The 19426-nt window shown below is 37.6% G+C and overlaps 1 protein-coding gene, 1 long non-coding RNA gene and 1 other non-coding gene across 9 annotated transcripts in view; 1 reads left to right on the forward strand and 2 right to left on the reverse strand.

The window, feature by feature from the left end:
* The first annotated feature begins 1038 nt into the window (after positions 1 to 1038).
* Positions 1039 to 19426, forward strand: part of LOC140611887 (uncharacterized) — a 160596-nt gene continuing 142208 nt past the window's right edge. For all 4 annotated transcript variants that reach the window (XR_012013199.1, XR_012013200.1, XR_012013201.1 and 1 more), the window contains exons 1-3: positions 1039 to 1165; positions 1725 to 1893; positions 2929 to 3109. This is a non-coding gene — a long non-coding RNA (uncharacterized lncRNA). The remainder of the gene's footprint in view (positions 1166 to 1724; positions 1894 to 2928; positions 3110 to 19426) is intronic.
* Positions 9571 to 19426, reverse strand: part of DPP10 (dipeptidyl peptidase like 10) — a 1275784-nt gene continuing 1265928 nt past the window's right edge. For all 4 annotated transcript variants that reach the window (XM_072788965.1, XM_072788964.1, XM_072788966.1 and 1 more), the window contains 5 exons: positions 17777 to 17876; positions 17484 to 17542; positions 17298 to 17370; positions 13246 to 13319; positions 9571 to 11466 (listed from right to left, as the gene is read on the reverse strand). In XM_072788965.1, the coding sequence (XP_072645066.1) occupies positions 11332 to 11466; positions 13246 to 13319; positions 17298 to 17370; positions 17484 to 17542; positions 17777 to 17876 (441 nt within the window). In that variant the 3' untranslated portion in view covers positions 9571 to 11331. The remainder of the gene's footprint in view (positions 11467 to 13245; positions 13320 to 17297; positions 17371 to 17483; positions 17543 to 17776; positions 17877 to 19426) is intronic.
* LOC140612187 (U6 spliceosomal RNA) lies at positions 12438 to 12543 on the reverse strand. The gene has a single exon (XR_012013493.1). It is a non-coding gene; the product is annotated as a U6 spliceosomal RNA (small nuclear RNA).

The raw sequence follows: 19426 nt of genomic DNA on the forward strand, positions 1-19426 counted from the left end.
TCTGCAGGGCCTGGAGGCTCCGGGGCGGGGCCGCTGATCTGCTCTGCTCGGGGCAGGAGCGTCCTCGCTGTCCTGGGCCCTCCCGGCCTCTGCCTGTCCCGGGGGAGGCCGGATCCTGGGCTGTGTCCCGGTGCCCTGTGCTCCGGGGCCTGCGCTGTTGGATTCGCTCCCGCCCCGCAGTCCCCTCCGCGGAGCCGCCCCCGAGGCCCCGAGCTGCTCCTGCCCCGCAGCCCCCTCCGCGGAGCCTCTTCCTCTGCCCGAGCCCCACCGAGCTGCTCCTGCCCCGCAGCCCCCTCCGCGGAGCCGCCCCCGAGCCCCGCCGAGCTGCTCCGGGTCCCCGTGTGTGCTGCAGCCCTTAGGGAGCTCGGCGCACTCTCCCGGGGCGCAGGTGCCTGTTAGTGTCCCCGGGAGCCCGAGGGCATCCCCGCCCTCCTGGGTCCTGCTCCACCTCCCTGGAGCCCCTTTCCCCCGGGAAGGTCGGTGCAGCTCCTGCGTCTCCGGGACGGGGCTCTCCTGTCCTGGGGACACTCGCCCCGGCCTCAGCCCGGCTCCTCGCGGGCCCCTCCCCTTGGAGGCCTTTGTTTCTTTATTTCTTTTTCCCCGTCTTCCTACCTTGATAGATGCGCGAACTCTTCTCACTGTTGCATTCCAGCTGGTCTCTCTTTAAACCTCAGGCCGAATTCGTAGATTTTCAGGATGATTTGAAAGTTATCTAGGTAATTTGGTGGGGACAGGTGACTTGGGGACCCTACTCTTCCGCCATCGTGCCCCTCCTCCGTGGGTAACATATTATACCTTGCTTTATATATATGTAAAATAAGGTATAATATATAATAAATAAAATATAATAAAATATAAATAAATAAAATATAATAAAACATATATTACATATATAATACATATGTATAATATTTATATATTTTAGGACATAACACCTTGTACCTTAGATTCAGGCTCCCAGCGGTTACAGCCCCCCGCGGGGTATGGGCCGGACCTGAGCTGCGCATGCGCGCTGGTGCCCAACCGCTGCCGCGAATTTCAAAAAGGTGCTGCGGCGAGTGAGGGGGCGGGTGAGGCCGCGGTCTGGCCCCTGTTAGTGCCTCTGCTGCGGCGAGACCCTCCCAGCGAGCTCCCACCGCTCCCACAGACACTGTGGGATTAGTAAGTGGGTATCCCATATCCTCTAGGTGCTCTTTTTCTTTTCTTTTCTTTTCTTTTCTTTTCTTTTCTTTTCTTTTCTTTCTTTTCTTTTCTTTTTTTCTTTTCTTTTTTTTCTTTTCTTTTCTTTTTTTCTTTCTTTTTTCTTTTCTTTTCTTTTCTTTTCTTTTCTTTTCTTTTCTTCTTTTCTTTCTTTCTTTTCTTTTCTTTTTTCTTTTTTTTCTTTTTCTTTTCTTTTCTTTTTTCTTTTCTTCTCTTCTTTTCTTTTTTCTTCTTTTCTTCTTTTTTTCTTTTCTTTTCTTCTCTTTTCTTTTTTCTTCTTTTCTTCTTTTTTCTTTTCTTTTCTTTTTTCTTTTCTTTTATCTTTTTTCTTTTCTTTTCTTCTTTTCTTTTCTTTTTTCTTCTTTTCTTCTTTTTTTCTTTTCTTTTCTTCTTTTCTTTTCTTTTTCTTTTCTTTTTTCTTCTTTTCTTCTTTTTTTCTTTTCTTCTTCTTTTCTTTTCTTTTCTTTTCTTTCTTTTCTATTTTCTTTTCTTTTTCTTTTTTTTAAAGATTTTACTTATTCAAGAGACAGAGGCAGAGACCCAGGGAGAAGCAGGCTCCCTGCGGGGCCCCTTGCGGGAGGCGGTGCGGAGGCTGGGACCACGCCCTGAGCCAAGCCGGATGCTCAGCCACTGAGCACCCAGGCGTCCCTCTGGGGGCTTTTCAAAGATGTTTTGCTCCGTGTCCTGGCGCAGGTGAGTAGTTGCATGAGACCTTTTTTTTTAATATATATTTTTATTTTTTGCGTATTTTTTTATTGGCGTTCAATTTGCCAGGATATAGTATATCACCCAGTGCTCATCCCGTCAAGTGCCCCCCCCTCAGTGCCCGTCACCCAGTCACCCCATCCCCCCTCCCACCTCCCCTTCCACTACCCCTGGTTCCTTTCCCTTCACGGGTGGTTCTTCTCTCCCTAAGTTCTGTGGTTTTCCTGTGCTTCCTTACTGGCAGCCTTCACAGCCAGGAGTTTGGGTTCTCGCCTGTTCTGTGAAGGATGTAGGATTTGGGGTGCCTGATGTGGAACACAGAGCCCTCGCTTTTCAGGAAAAAAGTACTGCATTTTAGAGATCCCTTCTGATTGTGGATTGCTACCCCTGAAGAGTTTGTTTTGCGGGTTTGTGTCTTTTTGTTTGTTTGTTTTTTGTTTTTTTGTTTTTTTGTTTTTTTGTTTTTTTTGATGAGACCCTACGTCTTTTACCCCTTTGGGTGTTGCCCTTTCGTCTTTTGTTGTGAAGACTCAGTTCATCTAGTTACCAAGTCTTTTTTTTTTTTTTTTTTTAATTTCAAGAGAGGGCGTGCACGAGGCGATGGCAGAATTTTAGCCTCCTCCAAGCTCAGGCCTCAGCAGGACCTGGGCCTCCATCTCAAAACCCCCAGATAATAACCTGAAATCAAGAATCTGTGGTTTAACTGACTGAGCCATCCAATCACCCTTCAGGTCTTTTTCTAAGAAAATTACTGCATATGTCATTGTGGATTTGTCTGTGAGAAAGGGTGAGCTCAAGATCTAAGTACCATCTTGAACCCTATCCTCCCAGAAATCCTGGGCTCTGTGCAGGAAAGAATTGGGATTATGTCTCTTGGAGTAGGGTCCATTGTGCTTTGTATATGGGGAAAATCAAAGGAGTGCTTGAAATGTATCATGTTCAACATTAGGGACTGAGCCAGTGATAGCACTCCCTAAATGATACCTTTATCTTCCTGAATTTTCCAATCTCTTTGCTGTTAAGAGCTGCCCAGAAAAACGGCCTACAGGCAGGTGTGATGGTATCACTTCAGAGAGATGGCAATTGAAAGCTTCTATTGGGCGTCTCCTTCAACCTTGAAGTTACAGCCAGGAGACAGGTGTTTCAGATAACAGTGGGAGTATAACCATATGTATGACACCTGCCTGTGCATGACATCATGTGGGTAAGAAAGCTTTCTTTCTTTTTAAGATTTTATTTATTTACCCGTGAGAGACAGAGAGAGGCAGAGACATAGGCAGAGGGAGAAGCAGGCTCCTTGTGGGGAGCCCGATGCGGGACTTGATCCTAGCTCCCTGGGATCATGACCTGAGCTGAAGGCAGATGCTCAACCACTGAGCCCTCCAGGTGTCCCAGCTTTATTTCTTTAACATTTTTTTTTCTTGCATTGAACTAATTAGCCTGTCTTGCTGTGACTAAGCCATTGGCTTTTAGTAAATTGACTTTATTAAACTTACAGTTTCCTTATATAAAAACTGGGATAGTGATTATACTTAATTCCTGCAGCTGCTATAAAGGTGAAATAAATATGTCTGTTAATGAGCTTATCCTGGGGTTACTGAAACTCAGGTTCGGCTGCCTGTCTCTAGAAAAGCCATTACTCAAGAGATGAGTTTTCACTGGAAAGAAATACAAGCTTTTCTAAGGAAGCTGGTAACCTGGGGGAGAAGGTGGACTCTTATCCAAAGGCCAATTCCAAGCTTTCTCTCTGGCCCAGGGAATTTTAAAGGGATTAAGGGCAGTTAATCAGTAAGGGGAATGCAGTGGTCATAATATTTCTTGCTTATGTACAGACTAGATGGTGCCAGTGACAGATGTTATCCCAGTGCTGGGAAGTTATACAAGGGAGTATGGTCCCTTAGTGCCCAGGGATTCTGTAAGGGGTCTGGTTTTTGTTTGGTGGTATGCCAAAATTCTCTGTTCTTTTTAGGAAAGAATACACAAAGTATAGATATATAAAGAAAGGTTGGTTAATCCATCATGTGGGCTAAGGTTATTTGCTAAAGTTTAAAGGTGTCTAGATTGCCTGGAGGGGCTCAGGTGGCTTCACTGGGTCTCGGCAGAAAGCAATTAGTTAATGTTAGCTATTTTTATTACCTTTCTATTTCCTTAGCAAATAACAAACAGGCTAGGGTAGTGTATAAATCACACATATAAAAAGTATACATGAATGAGGCATTATATTCAATGATGTGGAATAATGAGAGAATTTAGGTTTTGAGAAGAATTCAAAATAACTGAGAGGTATGCTAGAATTTGACAAAGTGAATGAGGATAAACTAAAGAAAATTTACAAATATTGTAAGGAGTCCAGATGAAGGTAAAAAAAAAAATATATATATATAATTTCACAACCAATTTTTTTTAGCTCCTTTTACTAATACCTATCAATTTGGAAACAAATGAAAAGCAGTCAAATGATACAGTTTCCTGGATTTGGGGAATGAGGAAAGCATACCAAAAGAAAGTTGGTAAAACACAAAGAATATGACTGGTTTGGGGTCTAAGCTGAGTAAACACTCAACTGAAATCCTAAGGTGGTGAGCTAGGGCAGTGGGTCATTTTATTTATTATTTCTTATTCTTTGGCAATACTTAATCTTTCTATAGGATATTCTTTCCTTTAGTTAAAACAAAGCTAACACACAAGATTAGAAAATTAAACTTAACCCATTTTTTTTTAATCAGTTTCCCTCTTCAGGAGGTTATTTGAATTGAGAAATAATTGTCAAGAAATGGCAGGACTTTACTACAAATTTCCCTAAATTGATAGTGGGATAGGTAACTGCATACAGACCACTGCTATCCAATGTGACCATGGGCTGCAGAGTCCTTTTGACTTGGGGGGAAAAAAACCCAGTAAATTTGTTATGGGATGATTATTCAAAGGAGCAGGTCCAAGGGGATAGCATAGACCATAAGGGAGAGTTACAAATGACTCAGTGAAAATCAAAACATGATTGAATATGCTGATACATTTTAGTGAGTGATGACTCCTTTAGCTATAACATTTGAACTAAAATACCCATTTATACATTTGACATATTAATTAAATTAAGTGTTTAAAAAAAAAGATCTAATGTTGTATCAAACAGCACAGTACCTGGCACATAGTAAGTGCAAAATAAATTTTTTGTTATCACATGATTTAAAGTCAACCTTGAAGTTGAAATTTTCCATTTATCCTAGGCAAGATAATTTACAACTTGTTCTCCCCAGAGGCTTAAAATCCAATTACATCATACAGATCATTAAAAGTCACACATGGTGTCCTAAAGGGATAGAGAGTTGGAGTGTAATGACAATTACTCCCATTAAAAGTGCATATGAATGGGGAGGCTGGGTTACCTGTGTTTCCTTTGCTTTTCCCATCGGAATATGCCTTATGTAATCCATCAATCAGGAGAATTAATGGTGTGACTAGCAATTCAGGCCATACGGAGATAATCAAGGCATCATAAATCGTGTTAGAGCAAATAAAGCCTGCAAAATGGGACTGCTAGCACAGCAATCAAATTTCAAAACTGCCTGCCTGCACTAGAAACTGCGTCGATAATGAAGAGCAAAGGTGAACAGAGAAAATGTCAGCTAGGAAAGAGTATACCAACTCTTAGGAATAGAGGACAGAACAGATTTTGAGGGTCTTCTGGGAGTAAGACACCTTTAAACAAAAGGTCTGTGTAACCCCACTCCTCCTCACTGCTCAATGCCTTTAGCTGTATCTAGTGAAAATGCCTGTATTCAGGCTTTTTACCACATTTGGTAGCATTTACCTCATTCTTCTGTGCCCCTTCTGGGCACCTATCTTACAGCCATTCTCCTTGTTCTTTGTTGCACCCTCACTAAGGAGATTGCAATTTCAGATGTGTGACTTCCCAGCCTGGCATACTCATCCATATGGGTTTGCAACCAAAGCCTGGACAAAAGGATTCGAAAGGAATTCTGCTCAAGATTTCCGGAGAGAGTTACCTTTCCTGATAAAAACACAGTCACTCCCTTCCTGTCTATCCTGGGATATTGCTGTGAACGCACATACTGTCTGGGGCACTTGCGGTTATCTTGAAACTAATGAAAGGGCCAAATTATAAGCAGAGGCTAGAGAAGAGGGAAGAGACTGTGATTTGATTTCCTCACTGATCTGTTAAACTGCCCCTAGAGGCACCCAACTTCAGCTTCCTTGTGATCTGAGTAAAGAAAGGTTCTGGTCCTTTAAGCCAATGCTTCTCCAACTTTGCATACAAATGACTTGAGGATCTGTTGCCTTTAAGTTTGTCATTCAGGAGGGTCTGGGTGATGCCTGAGAGTCTGCATTTCTTTCTTTCTTTTAATTTCTTTCTTTTAGTTTCTCTTTCATTCATTCATTCATTCATTCATTCATTTGAAGAGCGGGGAGGGGGAGCACAAAAGCACAAGCAGGGTGAGGGAGAAGCAGACTCCTCACTGATCAGGGAGCTGGATGCAGGGCTTGATCTAGGATGAGCCAAAGGCAGCCACATAATGAACTGAGCCGCCCAGGCACCCCAAGACTCTATTTCTAACAAACCTCTGATTCCCAAATTGCCCACATACTGGGTCATAAGTATTTAAGCCACCTCTAAGTTAGTGTTGAATTACTTGAAATCAGATGCATACTAAGTGGCAACACTGAATAGTGAGGGGTTTGAAAATGTAATCCAATCTGAAGATAAGCATGATGAACTTTAAGAATTTACCGGCTAAAAAAATTCATAGATAGGATTATCAACATGTGAAGGCTTTGAGTTCATATGGTCTGTGTTCAAATCCTGGTTCTGTCATTTACAAGCAGTGTGACCCCTGGAAAATTGTTTAACCTCTCTGAATCTTGATCTCATCAGAGAACAATGTCTCACATGGTTGGTCTGAGCATTTGCTGATTATGTGACAAAAAACCTAGATACTGAACATATGTGAGCTGTTCTTCTATTAATGATTTTGGACTTCTGTATTGTTAAGCTTCACTCATGCCAAAGATTACTTAGATAAAAATGGTGCTAAGTCTGATAGACAACAGATTGTTTTAATCAGCCCAGAGGCTTTCCTTCTACCCAAGCTGCTGTATCAAAAGCCTTCCATACTTGTTATCAGATTGTCTTAAACTTAATTGGAAGTCTAAACAAAAAATCAAAATTGTACTTTGATATGACCTCTTTTTTTTTTTTAATCTGCCTGTCTTTGATGAGAAAGGAGATTTTTTTTTAATCTCTCTTCCAAATTGCTGGAATTTTGCCAAATGAAATGACTGTCCTTAGTAGATTTGATCAGTGGTAAAAAAAAAAAAAAAAATCTATTTCCTATAGTGATAGAAAAGTGGGAGGTAATTCAATTTTCCTAAGTCAGGTTGCAAGTATTATTGTGGATGCCAGTTAAGGCTCTAAATGTTGCAACGTGCTTTCTGGATTTTAATGTTTGAAGATTAGGTGGAGTTTTCATGCTCAAAAACCTGGGTGCTTTGATCAACACATTTTAAATGCCTGTTGGAATGATTTTGGGATGTTCCTGGCTTAATGTCAGAGCAAGGGATTTTACTAATGATATGCTAGGCATATAGACATTGTCTTCTAGGCAAAGGTTTCCATGGATGGGAATAATTCTTGCATATCTCCAATCTAAAATAAAGTGTATTTTAATATTACATAAGTCCTCTTGATGTCAGGGAATCCATGTAGCTTCAATTATGGCTACAGTGGAACACTAGCCTATCATTTACCTTTCAGTATATTTGCTATCCAATCATTCTCAAAAATATCTGAACTGTATATTTAAATAACCAAAATCCTTTCTTAGATGAAACCTCTCCTACTTCAAGAGTCCTATAAAGCAGAATGGCTGAGAACAGGGGCTTCTCAGATGGCTAGAGCTAAGTTTTAGGCTACTTCATTCATTAGTTATGTAAATGTGAACACTTTACATATTCCTCTGAGACTCCATTTTCCTATTTGTAAAAAAGGGTATCATTTTACATCAGGGGGTGTTGAGTAGTTTAATTTGACAATGAAAGTAGAGCACTTAGTACATGCTTGGTGTTTCATAAGCATCCAGGAAATTTTAGGTAAAAACAGCTTATTCTTAACTGAAAAGGAAGCACTTCATTATTCTGATTTTACTTGTTCATTCTATAGTATTCACAGTGGTAAAATCTTGTGGGCAGAAAGGTTTCCCCACAAAGGGCCTGTTGCATGTGTATTTTATGTCGAGAAACGATTCAAGGACCACACAGAACATATAGTCAACTGCTCCTGTCTTCCATTAACTGGACTTCAGTGTGGGTTATTAACATCCTCTTGTAGACTTGGAATGTTTAAATGATGTGTGTTGGTTCCAGTAGAGAGGTAACATGATGTCAGAGAATCCTCAGAACAGAAAGTAAAAGAGCGTGCAGCTGAGGGCTCAGGTTTTATTTATGCACTGCTGGTTGCTGTGCGATGTGAAGATGGTGAAAGCATTTGAGGAGCGACGCAAGAGGTATTTCATACATGATTCTTTATATAAGCTGTGTGCCCTCAGTGACCTTTGAACTTGAGAGCAATTCAGTCCTAGATTCTTCTGTTTCAGCGCCTACCATTTGAAGACAGCAGCTTCAATAATTCCCTGTATGGTAAAGACCAATGATCCAGTCACCTACCTCATCCTGGTAGAACTACAACTGGAATGTGCACAACCCTCAAAGGGAATTTCTATACTAAATATTCAATCAGAAAAGACTTTCTCAGGGTGAACTGAGACCCTTAAGTGTGTGTGTGTGTGTGTGTGTGTGTGTGTGTGTTTGGTTTTGAGACCCAGGTTTTGAAGAGCATCTTCTTTATTTCCCAGGAAACTCAAACAGATCCTATAGTCTCCCTAGTCTCTATCTGTTGAATTGGAGACTTCAGTGGAGGCAATGAACATTAAAAAAAAAAAAAAAAAGGGAAACAAGTCTTTCCTCTTTTAAAATAGTTTCAACAGGTTATGTGTTTATGGTTGCTTTGATACTGCTTACCTGTTTTATAGAATTTTTTGAGTTCTTTTTAAACTTTAAAGGGCAAATCACACTTGAAAAGCTTGCTACTGGGGTTCTAGGAAAACCTTAGAATGCACAAATCCATGTGAAATAGTTGGATTACAACCAAAGGCAAGTGTATAAAGGAGAAAGTTCAGTTACATGATTCCTTTAATAGCTGGTGTCTGTGTTGGTGACCATTCCCTTTTCTAAAGTGGCCCAGTGATTAAAACTCACAAGAATCATGGAGATGAAAAATGTCCACCTTCCTATTAAACAGTATGTCTTCATTTGAGGTCCATTTAGCCTTTAAGGTGAAAGTGGGTTCCAGACAAATGTCTTTCGCATTAGAAACTGTATTAAATTAATTGAAAAATAGATAAACATTGATAATAGTAATAAAACAAGAGAAATGGTAAACAGTAAAAGGTAAATACTTTTAAAATGTTGCTCAAATAGACATTCAATAAAACCACATCTTTCAGACAACATAATTATTTGCATCATAAAAAACTCTAGTGGTTGAAATTTAAAATATTGATTAAAAAGCTTCAGTTGGACTTCAAATCAGCCTAAAAAGAAATTTCCATCTTAATAAAATAGGCAAAACTTTCCTTTTAAACATTAAACTTATTTTTTAAAAAATGTGTTTATTATTCTTGAAAAAAGACCTGATATGGGTCTCTCAGAAAAGTGAGCCTTTCCCATTTTAAACTGAATCCAGCAGAGCAATGAAGACACAATTCCAAAGCATCCAGAAGAAAAGTTGAATATCCAAAAAACAATATATATGCTTCCAAATACTCAGATTTTGGGGTTGATCCGTCAAGAAAATGGGAGTTACTGAACAGTTCTGTGACATTTTTAAGCTTCCTCCTGGTGTTCTCATGTCATGATAATCCAGTCTGTCCTGAGGAATTTGAGAGAAACCACAAAAACACGGTACACTGCCTAGCTTGATCTAAACTTCTAAGCTTGGTTACACTTTCAGACATCTTCTGGAAGATCACTTAAGTCACCAAAGTGATTTTAGTCACCAAATTTAATATTCTCATGACTTAAATTTGACTTCATACAGTCAAGTTTATTTTATACTCTCGGTTACTTACTACTGCAAGTCAATACAGCACAGGAATTAATGCATTTGTGCCTTCAACTCAAATTAAATAGGAAACACTGCTGTTTGTGAACTTTTTGGCTGATGAATAAAAAATATTTCATTTCTAATTCTCACCAGAAGGATTTAAATTAAACAGTAACAGATGAAGTGGGCAGGCATAGAATACTAAATAGGAACTGGCAAATGAAATAATCCAGCTCTTTGCTTTTACAATGAAAATGAGAATTGATTCTGCATTGAGAGAGAGAGAAGTAAAAGGACCAAGTGTTTAAAAAAAAAGCCTTCTCCCCCAAAAGAGCAAAATAGCACTCAGTGGCATTGCATTGTTAACAAAATTTCTTTATCAGAAACTATAATTTAATATTTAAGTATCTAATTTACATGTGACAAGGTATCATATTCAAAAAATTAAATTGCAACTAGAAAACTATTAACCACTAAAAACGATACCAAACACAACCCAAACATTTATAGGAAAGCAATAGCTAGAATCTGAACTGGAAAAAAGGTTTCATCATTTTTGGCTCATTAAACAAAGCATCCGTTATAGCCTGTAAAAGAGCATCTCTTCTAATTCATTAGAAGTTTATCCTTTGTAGCATGAATAACATGTTAAGATAGATTTATTGACTGTATATGCACACGTGTGTTGATTTAAAGATACTGTATCTACTGATAACTGGCTGAACTCTGGAAGGTGCTGAAATCCATATTTCTACAAGACCTTGGACCCATTTAATAATGTCTTTTTATAAACAAATTACATAAAATACTCTGTTTTTTATTAACTGAATATTTTCTTAAGCATAATAATAGACAAGGAATTGCACTTATTGTAAAGATACAGTGAAGTGTTAGGTTGCAGCTCAGCCATCAAAGATCAGGGATGTGATACTGGATAAGTGTGCATCATATGCAAAGATGATGGTGGCCACTGAAATTAAAATGAGAGCAACTAGTTACAGAACAAATTGGGGGTGGGGATAACAGAAGAAAACATGCACTACTTCTACTTTAATGCAAAACGAATTTCTCCCAGGAAACCAACCCTTTGACCTTCCTTACACAAAGAAACAGGTTCTGCACCCTTGGCAACACAGTAGACTTGGACATCTGTATGCAAATTCTAGTTCATTGTCTCTGAGTGTGCTGTTCCAGTGTCATCTCCTTCAGCTGCCCTTGAAATTCTAGAGCATGTACAATATTACAGTCTCTTGGTTAGGTTTCATTGAGCCTCAATATCCCCTTCAGTTCTATATAAATAGGGTCCATTATTCATCTTCTTCTGGTTCCTGTGGTAACACAGGGATTTCTTCCTTTAAACAATCACTGAAGAATCTGAGGATTGTGCTGTAGAGATGATACTTGCTCTTCTCAGATATGTTATGACCTTCATCTGGGTAGACCTAAGATATTGAGGGGGGAGGGAGATTTGAAGTTACCAAAGCAGATACTGTCCCTCTAGAATTCATTTGTTTAGTCCCAGTGGCAATAAAACTTTGGCAAGTAATCATCAGACCAACATCTAACCTAATATAACTCTGGAGTTTTTATGCCAAAGTTTCCACTCTTTTTAAAGTTACAATCCTTTGATTGTCAACAATTGAGACAAAATATAGTTTTTTTATGTATTTAAATTAGAGCTCATTGGTCAAAGAAAGTAGAGCTTTCTATGTTCATGTTGGCTAGAAAAGCATTAACACTCCGTTTCTTCCTGACTGTAGGGCCCTGACCTTCCTTTGCTGAGAGCTATTTTAGAAAACGGATTGTAAATTCTGTGTTTTGTATGTAAATCATCTTCCAGTTTTACAGTTTAGGAAATGCCTTTCTCAAGCACTGAAACACCATCTCTGTGAAATGTAAATATTAATGTAAATATTAAAAGGGATAGCAGCCCTCTCCCTGTGGGAGGGTAGAACCCTTGTTCCACGTTGTAAAACTACCTCCTGTCATAAACAGTGTACTTTTCCTTTTGGTAAAGTGAAGATGGCCTGTGAGTCCCTCCACCCCAGTTACTAAAAACTCTCCAGCCCTATGTTTCAACAGAGTTTAGTTTCTCTCCCCTATTGCAGTAGTCTTAAACAAAGCCTTCCTTGACTAACCTTGTCCCATATATTTTTTCTTTTTATCCTGTCCCTTCTAATATAAATGACAATACTTTTTCTAAAATCACAAATATAAATATTTGTCAATTCCTAGGTATAAAGTTTTTATTTCTTTATTTTTTTTCTTTTAATTTGTATTTTTTACTATTAACAAGACATCACTTTTACTGATTTTTTATTTTTAAAAAAATTTTTTAACTAGTTTAATCCCAGTTAATATACAGTGTTATATTAGTTTCAGATGCACAACACTAATTGAACAATTACATACAAAAAATATGGAACATTTCACAGATTTGAGTGTCATCCTTGCACAGGAGCCATGCTAATCTTCTGTTTCATTCCAATTTTAGTATATGTGTGAGAACCTGGGGATACAGTTTTTAAACAGTGCCTCAATGATCTAAGTAAAGCCTTCTGCTTCCTCACATTGTTTGTGGCCTGATCTGTCATCTATTTATCTCTAATCATTTTCTTTCATCATCCTAACCTTGGTACCTGGGCTTAACAGATATGTTGAACCACTTTTATTTCTTTCAAATGCTGAAAAATTAAAATTGCCTTTTTATTTTCCTCTCCTTTCTGTGACTCCTCCCTGAGTGAAAGTCCTCAAAGGTGTAAAGTCTGTTTACCCACCTATCACTGTGACCACTATGAAGCAAGTCTCTGGTACTATTCACTACATGTGGTTGGATGCGCAGATGTTAAGTGTTTTTCTCTCTCCTTTTTTCTCAAGATCTCCTCAAACTACTTTTTTCCCTACCTTTTATGATAATGGTAATAGAAAATGAGGAAAAAAAGGGACTAGAAGGGAAGTAGAACATGACTCCTTTAAAACAATTCATTATTAGCGATAGAAATAAAAGCCTGAGAAGAAAAAGACATTCTTGAAAGTTTTTGCAATTTACTTGTAAAGCCTGAGCTGATCTACCTTCTCAGCATAATTAGGAATCTTTGGTACCTAAAAATCACTGTTAAAAAACAATAGCATGGGGGATGGAACAGTACAGAAGCTGTATTCTGTATCTCACAACTGAAAAAGCAAGGTAGGAAACATAGTCTTGTGATAAAGTGACTTACCTGCATAGTATAATTCACTCCAGCTTTTATTAGATGTTTGATTAATTCTGCTGAATGCTGGAAATGGACTTTTGCTGCAAGAAATTAAATTCTATTACTTGATAGGAATGCATTTATTAGGATCAGAACTTTTTTATATCATTTTTTCAAGGAGATTAAGTATTATACTTTGCATACATTTCACATTTAAAAGACGGATACCTGTCATTAACTTTTGAAAATTGGTAAGATACATGCAGATAAAACTTTAAGTTTTACAAAAAAATATATACATTACAAAAAAAACAAACAGGAGCTACTAAGGCTTTACTTATAATACAGGATAGTCTTTAAGTTTTATTATTTCTAATTGTTCACAATACGTCATACAATTTTAATGCAGTGAATGCCTACCTTCATAGTTATATAGCAAACCATCTTTCTGTTCCTTTCTGAGGATCTACTGGGGCCCAGTCTCAGTTAGATACACTGTTTTCATTCATTCATTCATTCATTCATTCATTCATTTATTATTTATTTATTTATCTATTTATTTATTTATTTATTTTTCACTGTTTTCCTTTAAATTAGAAAAAACTATACCATGTTCAGAAATTAGAGTCTACATCTCATTAGCCAAGGGTTCAGTTTTTAATGTGGATCATATTGGTTTCTCCTGTTTCTTTCTAGCCTCCATCTCTGCCTGAACCTGATCCAAACCTCTGAAATATGCATCACGGTAGACCGGGGTTGTGTAGAACTGCCCTAAGTAGCTACGGATATTTGGATGATTCATTCAGATCTATTTGAACAGCAATTTGCTCATATGCTGCCTGGCTATTTATGCCTATACTTTGTGCATCTTCAAACTTCTGTAAATCACTCTTAAGCTAACTTTTTTTAAGTGTCTTTGTCAAACTAGGTCAGTCTTGACAATAGTTTCGGCTTCTTTGTCATTCTGATTCTATGATATTGGTTAATCTTATCACATAGAAGACAAAATATTCCAAAAGATCATTTAATCTTTTCAACATCTACCCAAGATCTTTCCAGCATCTTCCTATTACACTTAATGGGAGTATTACCAGGTACTTCTAAATGAGTTTGCAAATTGCTCAGTAAATGTAAGTTAGGAGAAATGCTGATAAATGGGGGCAATGACTAAAGTAAAATGTTATCGAAAAAGTCTGAAAAGGATTCCGTCATTTCTCTGCACAGATGCAGCTGAAAAGATTAATGTACAAAGGTACAGTTGGATATTTTTCTGTTTAGTTTCTGGTGTGAAGCCTGTTAATATTTTTCATTTGTCCATTTCCTAAAACAGAGACATTAAGGATCCTATTGTCTTAGTGAACTAATTTGCTAGTAGTTCCTGAGGTTGATATTAATAATGGTAGTATTATAATGTGATTGAGCACCTATAATCTGCCAGGCCCATATGAGGTGTGTGGAGGTGTGTGCATGTATTTGTGTATGTCTGTGCTTTTCCTTTGAAGTGACCAATGCTGAACCCCTGCTTCCATTTTACCAGAGAGTGAAGAACTAGGTCTATGACTAAGTGAGATTGGAAGAACATGACTTACCTTAACAGCTGCAACATATTAACAGAGGAATTTGAATACCACTAATATATTCTAGGGTAATGGCCAGACCTGAAATAATTTAACCCCAAATTTATTCTTACAATTGAAGCTTAAGAGCACAATGAAAAAGAGCCTTCATGCCAGATTCCAGTGCCCATTCCATGAATTAGCAGTTGTGTGATTTTTGGCAAGTTATATAAATTCTGTAGTATTTATTTTCCCAGTCAGTTAAATAAGAGTAATAACACCTGCTGCACAATACTTCTGTGAAAAACAGCTAATATAACATTAAAATCTTTTGGCATGTTTTTGAAATATACTCAGCACTTAATTTCTTTTTGTTACTAGTAATATACATGTAAGATCTTAATACCTTAGGACAAAATTCTAATGTCAGTCAAAATGTTTGTCTTTATATATGTTTCATCCAAGATGGGTATGGCATCATCTAAGTATTTTTTTTTTAATTTTATAATAGTTGTAGCTTTTCAAAAAATGTTGCAAAGGCAGTACAGGGAGTTCATGTAGATCCCTTACTCAGTTCCCCTTATAGTTCATATCTCACATTATCATGGTCCATTTGTTACAACTAAGAAACATTTAAATATGACTCCTTAACCTCTTCTGATCGAGGAGAAATTTTCAGACTTTTTTTGATAACCTTGACAGTTCTAATGAATTATGGGTTACAATGTTCCTCATTTGCATTTGTCTTATGTTTTTCTCATGGGAAGAGTGAGGTTATAGGTTTTTGGGAGAAGACCATAGAGAGAGGGAGTGTCATTCTCATAAAGTGATATTAAGGGTGCATACCATCTACATGACTTGTCACTGTTAATGTTAACCTTGACCACCTGGCTGAGATGGTATTTATTGTAAAAGTATTCTTTTTTTCCCTTTTCCATACAGTACTCTTTAGAAGCAAATTACAAAGAGCAACCCTTTCTGAAAGAGTAAGAAGAAAGTTAAGCTTTGCCTCCATAAGGGAGTTATACCTACATAAATTTGGAATTCTACCTAAGAGTGGTTTTTGTCTCTTCTCCCCTATTTATTTACCCATTTAGTCAAATACACACGTGCGCACACACACACATATACAGTGCATCTAAACTCTAATCATGACCTGGCATGTTTTAAAGTTAAGTTAAAGAGCTGATACAACCTTTGCTATAAGACCTTTTTATTGGGATGCCTGGTGGCTCAGCGGTTGAGCAGCTGCCTTTGGCTCATGGTGTGATCCTGGGGTCTGGGACTGAGTCCCACATCAGGCTCCCCGCACGGAGCCTGCTTCTCCCTCTGCCTATGTTTGTCTGTCTGTCTGTTTCTCATGAATAAATAAATAAGTCTTTAAAAAAAAAGACCTTTTTAGTGATAGTCTCTGTAAAATGGGGTGAAACTACTGAGGCAGGACAAGATGGACCAACAAAAAGTAGTTCGATATTAGGAAATACTGTTTCAAGGCTTTGACTCTCTGCTCACTAGCCAAGATAGCCTTGGTTAAATCAGTTTCCTCCTTGAAATTGATTTTTCTCATCTGTGAATGGGGCTATAAATATGCATCCCTCTATTGTAAAGTATCACATATATATATATATATTTTTTTAATTTTTTTTAAATTTATTTATGATAGGCACACAGTGAGAGAGAGAGGCAGAGACACAGGCAGAGGGAGAAGCAGGCTCCATGCACCGGGAGCCTGACGTGGGATTCGATCCCGCATCTCCAGGATCACGCCCTGGGCCAAAGGGCAGGCGCTAAACCGCTGCGCCACCCAGGGATCCCTATAATATATACTAATGTGATATATATATATATATATTATATAATATATATAATTTATATATATAAAAACCCTTTGACCCCTAAACACTTCAAAGTGAATATATAAAATTATATTTATAACTAGTAATATCAATCACATCCATCTCCAATGTTTAAAGTGATGAAAAAAGGAGAAGTGATATAAATATGCATCTTAAAAAGTTTTTGTTTTAACTGTGAGTTATCCTATTAGAATTTTATCTCTGTGCTGGCATCTTTTTGCTGTCCTGATGTTTTCTCAGTTTGTTTAGATTTACAGTGTGCTGAATAACACCATAGTGGTAGTCAGTAGCCATATGTAGTTATTAGAATTTTAATTAATTACAATTAAACAATTTAAAATTCAGTTCCTGCTCATATTAAACACATTTCCAGTACTCAAGAGCCATATGTGGCTGGTGGTTAGTGTTCCACAGCACAAATACAGAACATCTCCATCATCCCAGAAAGTTTTATTGGATGGTGTTGCCATCGAGGCTCACAACTTCTTTCCTCTTAGTCGTCCTGACCTCCTCCTCCTTACTTTCTGTCGCATGTCAGATTTCTTGTGCCACTATCCTCTGCTATCTTCTTCAAAAAGTTTACAGGGCCTCTTGTCGAGTTCTTAGATGTAACCCCTTTGTTCAAGGTTAGAACCCATCAAACAGCAGCAGCAAATACAATACTTACTGTCAGCAGTCCCATGAATTATTAATATATTTTCTTCTTTGAAGCCGTGAATATTATGTAGCACACTGGATGCCTATAAAGGAAAGCATGAATATCTATATGTATGAATATAAATCTACCTATATTTGCAATTTAACTGAATTTTTAGAATATTCTCTTCTTTCTTCATTATTTTAAATGTGTTACCTGGTATGTACTTTCTTCCCTAGATGGCATACCAAGGTATCTTTCAGAGAATGCTGAGGCTGTGACCCAAGAAAACAGAAATTTAAGGATAAACTAAAAACCATTTGACTAGCATTATTTAATTTCTACATTTCATATTTAATTGCCATGCTCCAGTAAAACTGATTGAATCAGGGGGGTGATAAACAGCTGAAAACATCTCTGATAGCACATAATAAATGAGCTCAATTGAGTTCCTCGGATTTTCTTTTTTACAAATCAATATATTAAGTCAATCTATAGGAAGTACTCACCGTACAACTTCAAGTCTGTGATGGGTGCAATCACTGATCCACATTTAAAAAGCTTTTCATCTGATTTTAATATCATTGATGCAATATAGCCACCATATCCCTGGCAAAATTAAAAAAATATATATATATAGCGAGAGTATATCAGTTATCTTTAGAGGTATTTTTAGCTTTTGATCACTGTTTGGTAATATACATAACAGAATGTCTTATAATGTCGCAGATATGAGAAAAGAATACACGAAGATCACTTTGTATAAATGAAAATTTTGAATCTAAATTTTTATAAAACAATAAGTTTATGTAAAATATAAAATTAATTATATATTGCCAGTGTCCAGTGTTTGCTCTTTGATTTCATGTAGTATATCTGGGAACGACTCCAAATAACTCAAAGCTAGGGAAATATAGCACTTATTAAATCATATATCATTTCAACAAATCACACACACACACACAGATTTAGTGAAATATTTAATAATGATGGTTACGTAGAATTAGGAAAGTAGAATTAAATATTTGAACTCTTGTCATCGAGTGGTGCCTGGATAGCTCAGTCAGTTGAGCATCTGCCTTTGGCTTGGGTCATGAGCTCAGGGTCCTGAGATATTGCCCCACATCAGGCTCCCGCTCAGCAGGGAATCTGCTTCTCCCTCACCCTCTCCCTCTTACTCCTCCCCCCCCCACCCCGTTCATGCTCTGTATCTCTCAAATGAATAAATATTAATATAAATAAGTAAAATCTATCATCGCAAATATAGATTCTGCTTTCAGTTCTATGCCTTTTTTTAAGATTTTGTTTATTCATGAGACAGAGAGAGGCAAAGACATAGTAGAGGGAGAAGCAGGCTTCACGCAGGGAACCCAATGTGGGACTCGATCCCAGGACTCTGGGATCACGCCCTGAGCTAAAGGCAGACACTCAACTGCTGAGCCACGCAGGCATCCCAAGTTCTACACTCCTAAATATTTGAAGGAAATGAGCTTGGTAAATAATCTTGCTAGTTACATGAGTTGGATTATTATTTAATTTTAAATATCCTCTTGCAGTTCCTTTGAACTAAGTTAATTATGAATATTTAAAAAAAATAAAGATGTCCATTTTTCTTTTGTAGCCCATGATTTGACCAAGAAAATTCCAGAGGAGATTTTAACAGTTTAATAGATTTAGGTTAAGGTAATGACCTACTGAGTTATATATTCATTTTAGAAATTTTTTAGCTATGCTGTGGGCAGTATTCTTCATCTTGTTGGACATCAGAGTATCCTGGGAGTTATTTAAAAAAAAAAAAAACAAAAACAAAAACAATGATCCAGGCCTTAGCCTCAGCTATTCTGATGCAATTGGTTCATGATGAGGTCTACTTTTGAAAGATTACCAAGAAGAGTTTAGTGTAGTCCACTGTGACAGGAATCTGTTAGTCTCACTAAATTCTTGAGATGAGAAATACAAATTTCATTTATCTTATTTGGAACATTATTTAAATAGGATGATTAACATCAAAGTCCCAAATGCAAAGATTACTTAAGCATCTGAGAGAACCTATGTAAAGAGTAGCAAAATATGCCACTTTTGCCTATTGATTATTTTGAGCTGTAGAGCTTTGAAAAAGAACAAATGCAAGGAAAGGCTTTCTCTGAACTCCTCTTATC

The sequence above is a fragment of the Canis lupus genome, chromosome 20, assembly GCF_048164855.1.
Source record: "Canis lupus baileyi chromosome 20, mCanLup2.hap1, whole genome shotgun sequence".
Taxonomy (NCBI): domain Eukaryota; kingdom Metazoa; phylum Chordata; class Mammalia; order Carnivora; family Canidae; genus Canis; species Canis lupus.